General features: G+C 52.3%; 1 protein-coding gene and 1 long non-coding RNA gene across 5 annotated transcripts in view; one reads left to right on the plus strand and one right to left on the minus strand.

Annotated features, from left to right (window-relative positions):
- Window positions 1-889, minus strand: part of IL13RA1 (interleukin 13 receptor subunit alpha 1) — a 78,672-nt gene extending 77,783 nt beyond the window's left edge. For 2 of the 4 annotated variants that reach the window (XM_081808350.1, XM_081808348.1), the window contains exon 1: window positions 654-888. In XM_081808350.1, the coding sequence (XP_081664476.1) occupies window positions 654-735 (82 nt within the window). In that variant the 5' untranslated portion in view covers window positions 736-888. Of the gene's footprint in view, window positions 1-653 lie in introns of all 4 variants that reach the window. The other 2 variants (XM_081808349.1, XM_081808347.1) reach the window with 2 other exon arrangements.
- LOC145717793 (uncharacterized) lies at window positions 758-10,661 on the plus strand. Its single transcript, XR_014141219.1, has 4 exons — window positions 758-880; window positions 1,546-1,584; window positions 4,456-4,547; window positions 5,027-10,661. It is a non-coding gene; the product is annotated as an uncharacterized LOC145717793 (long non-coding RNA).
- The last annotated feature ends 343 nt before the right edge of the window (window positions 10,662-11,004 follow it).

Raw genomic sequence — 11,004 nt, forward strand, 5'->3', positions numbered from 1 at the left:
GGTATATGCGAACTCCCTGGAGTACCTTGGCAACTTTTCTGTAAACCGAAAATTATTTCCAAATCTAAGGGCTATTAAAGAAAACAAAAAGGCCTTCACCCCGATGCCGCTCCGGGTTTCCCAAACGGATTTCCCGAACGCCAGAGGAGGCCGTGGCCCCCACGTCCTTTCTCTGCGAGGACCGGGGTCTTCAGGAGCTCCCTTCAACTCCACCCCCGCACTCGACCGGCGAGGTCCCCGGCAAGGAGCCCCGGGGCGATCCCGGCTCGCCCGGACCTCGGTCGCCAACCCCGCCGGTTCCTGGCCCCCTCATCCCCTCCCGGGCGACTTCCCGGGTGCCGACCCGCCGCCCTCGGACACCGCGGCCACTTTTCTCTCCCGCGCCTGGGCCCCGGGCTCCTCGGCTCTTCCCGACGATGCGAGGGAAGTGCGGCGGCGAGTCGTCCCGCTCCGCCGCCGCCGCCGCCACGGCCGCCCGCGACCCGGGAACCCCAGCTCGAACCGGGCGCAGGAGGCTGCGGTCTCCGAGCGCGGGGCGTCGTGAGGCCGGCCCCCCCCAACCAGCGCCCTCCCTCGCCGCAGCCCCCGGCCCCTGTCGGCTGCGACCCCAGCCGCCCCCTCGGCCGCCGCCCCCTGCCGGCGGCCAAACTCACCGGTTGGCGCGGCGCCCCCGCCGCCGCCGCCGGCGCACAGCAGCAGCGCCCACAGCCCGCAGAGCCGCGCCGGCCGCTCCATGCAGCCCCTGTCCTCGGCGCCCGGCCGGGCTGCGGGGCTCGGCAGTCTCCGCCTCCTTCGCTCCCTCTCCCACTTCCCGGCTCCGCCGCCCTGGAGACTGGGGGCCGGCGCAGAACGGAAAAGCCGCCCCGCCCACCCGCCGCAGGTAACCCGAGCCGCGAGCCGCGGGCGTAGGGGGCGGGGCGCCGGGGTCCTCGCGCCTCCCGCGCCTGCCGCGCCTCGCGCCGCGCCACACCTGGCCCCGCCGCCGCCCCCGCCCCCGCCCCGGCTGCTCCGGAGCCCCGGCTCGGCTCGGGCCAGACTGGACTTCCTCGAGCACGTCGCGGCCCAGCCCAGGCGCCCGCCGGTCCCGCCCTCCGCGCGCCCGAGCCAGCCCCGGCCGGCGCCGCCTGTGCGCGCGGACCTGCGGGACCTGGGTCGCGCCGGGGCTGCCGCCGTCCATCGCCCCCCGCCCCGGGGCCCCGGGTCAGGGCCACCGCCGGGAAGGAGCCTCGGCCTGGGAGTCCGGAGAGGCGGCTCCCAGTCGTCGGCCTCTAAGCCCCTGTTTCCTAAACTCTGACTCCAGCCTTCCTAATCCCAACCCCACCTCCCGGGATGGGCTCGGGGCCCAAGACCTAAGGGGGGACTTAGCAGGGGCGTGTTTGGCGAAAAGGCCGGAAGGTGTATTGGAAAGCTGGTAATACAGAATGTTGAGTCGGGGGGTGGTGGTGGGGAGCAAAATTTTAAATGGGAAGGACGGTGCCATACTATGTCCAGTACTTGCATTCTGAAAAGCACACTACCAACTTTCTGCATTTTTCTTTTTCACAGGTTTAGAGTCAGACGGTGAGTCAGAAGGACACACAGAAAGTGAGTGACTATGAAGGTCGATGAGGCTGGGGATGGAGGAGAACGGGAACCCCTGTTGCTTTCCTATTGCTGCTATAACCAATTACCATAAAGGTAGTGACTTGCCACGGGGTTTTTCTTAGAGTTCGGGAGGTCAGAAGTCTCACTGGGCCAAAATCATGGCGTGAGCAGAGCTGTGTTCCTTCTGGAGGTTCTGAGAGAGAAGCAGCAGTGTTTAGCTTCTCCAGGCGGCCCAGGCCACTGCTCAGGTCACTTCTCTGATTCTGACCCTCCTGCCGCCTTTTTTCATTAATAAAAACCTTAGTGATTAGATTGGACCTACCAGATAATCCCCATCTCAAAATCCTTTATTGAGTCACATCTACAGAGTCACCTTTGCCATATAAAGTCACGTATTCACCGTTGGCTGGGACTAGGGCATGGACATCTTTGGGGAGGGGCATTATTCTCTCACCACCCCCCAAAAAAGGGTCAGATCTGGATGGATGATGAGACCCACTAACCCAGGTGTATTTTGGTTGAATTAAGCCAATGTGTACACCCGAAATCTGTCGCAAAAAAATATAGCAGTAAAAATGCTGATAACACACCTAGTCTCCAGGCATGGGGACGTTTAACCTACCTGAAACAACGGCCTCACTCTGAGAATTATGGCCCTTGAGTTCAATAAATATTTACTGTCCTTCCAGGAACTGGGGTAGCCCCTAATTAAAAGCAGGCCCTGCCAACAAAGAGCTGCCACCAGTGTGGGGGGGCTCTCATAAGGGCAAAAGCAAGGAACTGTGGGGCACAAAGAAGGGGCACCTTCTGGGAGAGAAGGAGCAAAGGAGGCTTCCAGGAGGCAGGCCTCCCTGTGCAGAATCTCGAGATAAGTCTTGGCGTTCAAGGTTCAGAATCACTCCTTGTCTGCATGTATTACTGAACGATGTAATGTTTATGAAAACACTTTGTAAGCTATGGAAGCTGGTAGAACTGAGAGATATTACTATTATTTCTGAATCCCCTTGCAGATAGGCCAGCCACTTTCTAACCTAAGACCTCCCCCCCACCGCCGCTCACATCACCACACACATATACTTGTTGACATTTGCTATAAACATTATACAGTAAGTTTATAATAACATTTCCAAAACGATTATGTCATCGGCCTTTTACGAAGTCTCCACTTGGAACAGGAGCCCCTGGGGACTGGCTTAGTGCCACCGTGGGCATTGTCTGGCACGGATTGAGGGAGTGCCTAATGAAATGAATAGTAATGGCAGCAAATGACTAGAAAAATAAGGCTCACGACGGTCACTAGCCTCCAGAAAAGGTCCCGAGAATTGTGAGAGTTGTGAGGCAAAAGACAAAGGGCAGAGGCATGACCATAAGAGTACTGAGCTGCTGACCGTGAGTACAAGTGTTCCAGGCAGGGGTGCCTGGGGGGCTCAGTCGTTAAGCATCTGCCTTTGGCTCGGGTCATGGTCTCAGGGTCCTGGGATCGAGCCCCGCATCGGGCTCCCTGCTCCGCGGGACGCCTGCTTCTCCCTCTCCCACTCCCCCTGCTTGTGTTCCCTCTTTCGCTGTGTCTCTCTCTGTCAAATAAATACATAAAATCTTAAAAAAAACAAAAACAAAAACAAGTGTTCTAGGCAGTCCCACTTCCTCTCTACCCTAAATTTTAAGCCACGTTTTAAAAAAAAAAAAAGGTTTAGGAATGCTCTCTCTTCAACATCAATCTTTTATTTGTAATTTCCGTGTACTTTTACTCAAAGAGCATCTTAGATTGAATTAGGCCACTGCTCTGGTCTGCGGGAGGATGAAGCCGAAGGGACGGGTTCCCAGGCATTGCAATAAACATCTCTTACTTGGGCTTTGTGTAATCACGATGAGTCTGCATCATGTTTAGCTGTAATTCGTAATTCATTGAGCCCCTGACGATTTGGGTGTGAGACTACCGATTGTCTTTCCTTTCGCTTTGGCCCTGAGGTGGCTGGAATTCTGGACTGCCCCAGGTACCTTGGCCGCTCCCATTGGCTTTTTGGATCTTTACCCTTTTCACTAAGGCTTCCTCCTTTTTTGTGAGTGGAGTTGGGAGAGGGCACAAACAAGAAAATAGTTGGGGAGAAAGAATGATGTTCCTCTTTCCAAAGTCAGCTCTCTTTCCAGCCAGTTAGAAACACCCTCCTGAATTCATCAAGGACGCAGACTTCAGCATATATACCAAGGGCTTAGCTAAGAATTCTGGCCCCTTAGGTAAAAATCTCACAAAGGGTCTTATGCCTTTTATCAGGCCAAAACCGAACAGATACTCACCACCACTGCAGTGAAAAGAAAAAAGGGAAACAGCAAATAGGGAATTTCCCTTCTTCTGATACTAAAGCAATAATAGGTCCCCACGAGGGTTGATTTGTCCTCTTCAGGAGACATTTAGCAACGTCTGGAGATATTTTTGGTGGTCCCACTTGGGGTGCGAGGGCGTGCTACTGGTATCTAGTGAGTAGAGGTCAGGGATGCTGCTCAACACCCCACTATGCACAGGACAGCCCCCCCCACCCCTACAAAGGATTATCCAGCTCAGAATGACCAGAGTGCCAAAGTGGAGAAGTCCTGAGCTAGTGTACTCTTTGTTATATTTGCACTTGGCCCCTATCCATCCATTGTCCTCATGCCCACCAAAAATCAGTGAGAGGTTGACACTCAAAGTATTTAACCTTGACACGTTCCTTTCCTATATCTGGCGTGTGTGGTTTCCCCGCCCAGCCATCCAGCCACGCAGGGCTTCTATCACAAAACATCTCTCACGTCAGTTCTCCCCCTTCCTCACCTCCACTGGTCTCTTCAGGTCCTTATTGCCTTTTCCTTACAAGGGTCTGCCCTTCTCCCCGCCAGGTGACAAATCTTCCCGATGTGCAGGTCGGATCATTTCACTCCCAGCTCAAGCTTCTTAAAGGGACACCTCCTTCCCTCAAATGCCACAAAAGGTAGTCTTGACTCCTTTGTCTGCCGGCTTGCTTCTTCATGACGGATTCCCCGAATTTCTCACAGTCCCCTCACCAGCCAGGCTCCCCCAGTCACTCCGCGGCCCAGCCCTCTCAGCCAACCGGCCAGCTTTAGGCTCAAAGTCCTTTGCAGGCAGTTTTGTTTGGCCCACATCGTGTTTAAATATATTTGGGTTTAGATACTAAACATGAAAAAAAAATCAGGAGATTTTGCATGACACCCCAGATTTTCAGCTTCTCTTAAGAAATCAGAAGTTCTGGGGATGCCCGGGTGGCGCCGTCAGTTAGGCGCCTGCCTTCAGCTCGGGTCATGATCCTGGGGCCCTGGGATCGAGTCCCGCATCGGGCTCCTTTCTCGGCGGGGTGCCTGCTTCTCCCTCTTCCTCTGCCTGCCGCTCCCCCTGCTTGTGCTCTCTTTCTCTCTGACAAATAAATAAAATCTTTTTTTTTTTTTTTTAAAGAAATGAAGATACGAGAAATTGGGGTAGCATTGGACCTGAGTTCCAGTGCACCAGCGGTCCGCGGGTGCTCATCAGGTGCTGCCACCTTAACAATGGGGCATGTGCTCCCAGTCGGCACAGGCCCCATGCTCCCTGGCCTGGCCTGCTTCCCCCACTTACCACTTGCCTGGCCCCCGTTTGTCACCTCTGATGTTTTCTCCCTACAAACCTACCCTCTTGCTGTTCTCTTTAACCAGAAAGCTTTTCCGTTCCTCCAGTGTCACATTTTTTAAGGTTCTTTAACCCCCAAATGCAAAATTCTTCACTCTCTCTCGACAAATGCTTCTACTGTAGCAATTAACAAAGAGGTTTGTGTGCATGTCCTGAGCTGCCCCCAGATTCAAGCTCCTGGAGGCCGGAGACTCTGCCCAGGGTAACTCTCGGATTTTCACCTACGAGGAGCTTTGGGGCAGTAATCTGATTGGAAGGGACAACCACCGGGGGGCTTGTCCTGAAACCATGTGCGTACAGCAAGTGTGGACACGCTTCTCTTACTTAGATTCTGAGTTTGTTTGGGGTGGCTCGAGCAAACACGCTGTCTGGCACCACAGAGAATGCAAAAGTGAATGTGACACGGTCAATGTCAGTGCCATACCACGCTCTCGGGGTCTGGGTTTCGGTGACTTGGAGGTTCTTGCTCTTCCGTAAGTGGTTTTCCTTACAGGTTTAGTGCAGCTCACTCGGGAGAGTGCTGTTTGCACGGGGGCTCGGGACTGGATCCTCCGGCTTTCGCCTGAGGCCAAGAAGTGTGCTGCTGGGGTATCTGTCGGGGTCAGTGTCCTGAAGCCGATTGACTTCAGGTCTCCAAACTTTACAGTGATTATTAAATTGACTCTTGGATTCAACAGGGCACTCATGTGCTCAGGACCCTCCACGAGCCTCCAAGGCCCTACCCTATCCCATCTGCTCAGGAGCCTCCACGAGCCCCCAAGGCCCTACCCTAACCCCCCTTCTCAGGACTCTCCACCAGCCTCCAAGGCCCTACCCTACCCCATCTGCTCAGGACTCTCCACCAGCCTCCAAGGCCCTACCCTACCCCGCCTGCTCAGGACCCTCCACCAGCCTCCAAGGCCCTACCCTATCCCACCTGCTCAGGACCCTCCACCAGCCTCCAAGGCCCTACCCTACTCCAACTGCTCAGGACGCTCCACCAGCCTCCAAGGCCTTACCCTAACCCACCTTTCCAGACTCCCCTCCCGCTGCTCTGCCCAAGGCATGCTCCTCCAGCCACCCTGACCTTCTGGCTGTTCCTCACAGGAGTCAAGTGCACTCCAGCCTCGAGGCCTTTGCCCTGCCCTATTTCCTCTGTGAGTTGCTCCAACCTCCCAGGATAGCCACACGTCTTAACTCCGTCGCGTCATGTAGATGGCTCATCGAGGCCCGCTCTAGCCACCACTCGAAAATTTCAAGCCCCACCTGCCCCCGCCTGCTAGCCCCCTTCCTGGGTCATTCTGCCCCATTACCCTGGAATGAAAGCTTCGTGAGGGCAGGGAATGTTTTCTGGTTTGTTCCCAGCTCTATCCCCAGCACTCAGAATTGTACCCGACACATAGTACATACTCAATAAATATATGAATGCATGAATCACACTGTGCCAGGTGCTGTGAGGGATACCAACCGACCAACGAAAGGCAGCAGTTCGTGTGGTTGTCCTTGGGAAATTTCCAGTCAAAGCTGTGGGGAGGCATAGAAAACAATTAGGGAAAATGCAGCAAACACAAACATAAATGCTCAGAGAAAGGCAAGACGGACCAGTGTGGTTGGAATTGCTTTGGACGACTTCTTGGAATGGATGGGCACTGAACTAGACCTTGAAGGATGACCAGAACTTGAGAGAGGCAGGCGACAGGGAGACAGAAGGAGAAAGAAGTCAACAGCTGTCACTTTAAGCAATCTCATAAGCAATAAGGAGCCACAGGAGACTTTTATGACCAAGGTGGTGACATCGTAAAAGTGACGTTTGGGAGATCTGGTTTTCTAAGATCAATGATCAAAACTTCCTTGATTCTTGCCTGGAGGCCAGAAGGCTGGGGGAAGACTAGGTGAGGGGTTGGCAGTCAAGGACAGGGGCGGCCCCCACCCACCTTCTGGCTCCACCATCAGACCCCAGGGGCTGTGAGGCTGATTCTTCCCTGCGCCCAACTCCTTGGGGGTGCTGCTCTATGAAAGAGCGTGCCTTCGGGGCCTGGCCCCCTAGTCTTTCTTGCACCCTTGAAAGCAGTCAACATCCCGTCCAGTCACTCCATGGCCTCAGTCCCTTCAGGCTGCGAACTCTTCCTCTCTGGAATCGGCTCTGTTCTGCTTTCCAACACTTCCGTCTCTGAAAGAGGAAGGGCCTCCATGTGTCAGCATCCAGGGCTCCTCCTTTGGCTTTTGGTTTGGGGTGCTTTCGTTGCTGCCACCAGCCCAGCATCTCACCGCACCCTCTCCCCCGCCGTGCCTGACCCTATGTAGGTCCTGTCCCCTCCCCCGGCCCAGCCAGGACGGGTCTGGTCTTTGCACACCGTTGACAGCATTGTTACTGCCTCACCACTTAGCTAGCATTGGTGTCTGTCTGTCTGCCTCTCATCTTGTCAGCCTTAAGGCTCCCGAGTTTAAAGATTCAAATGCCTCCTTCGCTTGTTAGTGCCCCGCACCTTCTTGCCCTGAAAAGTCTCCATTGTTTGTTTGCCTTAAGCGTGTAGGATAATTCCTCTTCAGCCGTGCCCTCATTCACACAGCCTCTTTGAGGAGGAGGAGGAGGAGGAGGCCATTTGCATAGCCGTGACTCCCACAGGAACCCACACTCTAATTTGCACATCCCCTCCCTCTCCCAGGTCGTTTTGCCTACCTGCCTGTTGGACAGTTCCCTAAACAAGCAAGGAACTGAGAGCCTCAGTCTGGAAAACACTGGGCTGGGCCGGGGAGGGGACGCGTGGGAACAGCCAAACTCATCATCACACCCTAGTCCCGAATGGCCCTGCCTCTCCCACATCCCCTCACCTGGACTGCCTTTTGTGACTGCACTAGTCAGAACCAGGCGACTACAGGACTGCGACACTGCCTAGCTGCTAGCCTCCCCCGGGCTGAGCGGTGGCCATGTGCACTCCGTGCTCTCACAACGGAAGGACAGGAAGTGGCTAGTCATTTCCCTTCTCTGCAGCCTCAGTTTCCAGGATGCTACCCCTCCTTGCAAATTTGATGAGGTTCGCTTTGTGACACAATGTACAGTTTATTTTTGTAAATGTTCTATGAGTGCTTGAGGAAAATGTAGACAATTGACTCTGGAACAACGTGGGGGTTAGGGACGCCATCCCTGTGCACAGTTGAAAATCTGCAAATAGCTTTTGGCTCCTCCTAAACTTAGCCTACTCCCCCAAAATAGCATACTCTTGATATGAGGCCTTACTGATAACATCAACCATCAATTAACACATGTTTTTGTATATTCTATACCATCTTCTTAAGATAAAGTAAGCTAGAGAAAAGAAAATCTTATTGGTGGGGGTGCGCCTGGGTGGCTCAGTCGGTTGGGCATCCGACTCTTGCTCTCAGCTCAGGTCTTGATCTCTGGGTAGTGAGTTCAAGCCCTGTGTTGGGTTCCATGCTTGGTGTGGAGATTAAAAAAAAAAAAGGGAAAAAATCTTATTAGGAAAATCATAAGGAAGAGGAAATGCATTCACAGTACTCTGCTGTATTAGTTGAAAAAAATCCGCCTACAAATGGACCTGCGCTGTTCAAACCCGTGTTGTTCAAGGCACCACTGTATTCTCAAATTATAGGCCCAGTGTTCTTTGTATGGATCAAGTTTGTGGATCATGTTGGTCAAATTAATATTCTTGCTAATTTTTTTGTCTGTTGGACCTATCAGTTACTGAGAGATGTGTTAAAATCCCCCGTCATGATACTACGATGGTGGATTTGTCAAATTCTTTTTTTTAAAGATTTTATTTATTTATTTTAGAGAAAGAGCGCACACGCAAGCAGGGAGAGGGGCAGAGGGAGAGGGAAAGAATCTCAAGCAGACTCCGCACTGAGCATGGAACCCGATGTGGGTCTCGATCTCACGACCCTGAGACCATAACCCAAGTGGAAATCAAGAGTCGGACGCTTAACCTGCTGAGCCACCCAGGTGCCCCGGATTTGTCAAATTCTTTGTTGACTTTAGTTGTAATACATTTACGCTTGTTTTTACCATCTGATTTTGTGCCATTTACCCCATTTTTTTTTTTCTGTTTCTTTTTGTCCTTTCCTCTCTCAACTTCTTTTCAATGCTGGGCTCTTGGGAGTCGTTTTTCATTACAAGAGGGTGTTTTATCTTTTGTAAAATAGGCATAATAGGGGCGCCTGGGTGGCTCAACTGGTTAAGCGACTGCCTTCGGCTCAGGTCGTGATCCTGGAGTCCCGGGATCAAGTCCCACATCGGGCTCCCTGCTCAGCGGGGAGTCTGCTTCTCCCTCTGACCCTCCCCCCTCTCGTGCTCTCTCTCTCATTCTCTCTCTCTCAAATGCATAAATAAATAAAAATCTTTAAAATAGGCATAATAGTAGTGCCTACCACAGGGTTTGTTGTAAGGGTTAAATGAGATGAAGAAACTCACACTGAATGTTAATCCAGTGCCTAACATATAGTAAGCGCTAATAAATGGGAACTATTATTAGAAGTTCTAGTATTCTGTCATCTTTAGGGTTCCCTTGTCTCTTACAGTTCCGCTTCTATTGTTCTCCTTTCTGCTGATATTGTCCCATTTGTTCTCAGTCTTTTTTCTTTCATTTCTCCTTTACTGCCATTCAGTTTCCTGTTTCCTCGTACTCCTTCATCTCCAGGCGAGCTCCGCATGCAAGCTGCAATGGTGAAGCCCCTTAGGGAAGAGTGTCAGCATGGAGGGGCTTGGTGGCCCAGCGAGGGCAGGAGGCAAGACAGCGGTGCCTGGTCCCCTGATTCCCATTCTGTAAGGTGACAAACGTACCGCCCAACACGAAGCCAACCCTACCCATTACTCTAGGTTGGCTCTGGCGAAATCAGACCCGCTGGGATCATCGGTTTCTGTGAAATGGGTACAAAGCCATAGAACTCGACACCTAAGGATACAGTTGCTTTCCTTAGTGCTTTTGCCTGTGGAGTACAGCTGGGGCCTCATGGTCTGCTCTCAAGAAGGAGTCCTGCTGTGGGAGAGTGGGTGTCACCTCACTAGGAATTTGTATATGTATAAACCAGAACCTGGAAAGAGGAACCATTTGTGCTCGAACACATGTGGTCAGAGGAAAATTTTGTCATCATTGTTGTGACAGACCTGCAGCTAAGTTTAGCAAGCTGTGTATTTTTGTGTGTGTGTGCGTATATGATGCTTGGACATCACACACGATGTTTCCAAAAAGCAAAAACTCCCCAGACCAAAAAAGAAGGCCTCTTCTGATTTGGTATTTGATTGCCATGGCCATCCCTTAGTCCAGTTACTTCAGAGCTTTGCTTTTTTCTGTGTCCTTTGGAGCATGACATTCTTTCAAGAGACATTGTGTCACTGGAGGACCATTGGCACTTGGTGGAGTTTTGGGTGTTTTTCTGTTCTCTGGTGGTTTCCACACTTGGATTGAAATAAACAGAGGTGTTGAATTTCCATATTTCAAATGGGCGTCACTCGAATATGAGAGTCTAATCTTTCGATGGCAATTAAACATATGCCTTTCTTCTTCACAATAAATTTTATTTTATTTTAAAGATTTTATTTATTTATTTGAGAGAGAGAGAGTTAGAGAGAGAGAGAGATCACGAGCAGGGGGAGGGGTAGAGGGAGAAGCAGGCTCCCCGCTGAGCAGGGAGCCCAATGCGGGACTCGATCCCAGGACTCTGGGATCATGACCTGAGCTGAAGGCAGACGCTTAACCACCTGAGCCACCCAGGTGCCCTTCACAATAAATTGTAAATAGATGCTGTTGATATTTTTGCAACTTCTTTTTTTT

Source organism: Leptonychotes weddellii, chromosome X, assembly GCF_054177405.1.
Source record: "Leptonychotes weddellii isolate Sample4059 chromosome X, ASM5417740v2, whole genome shotgun sequence".
Taxonomy (NCBI): domain Eukaryota; kingdom Metazoa; phylum Chordata; class Mammalia; order Carnivora; family Phocidae; genus Leptonychotes; species Leptonychotes weddellii.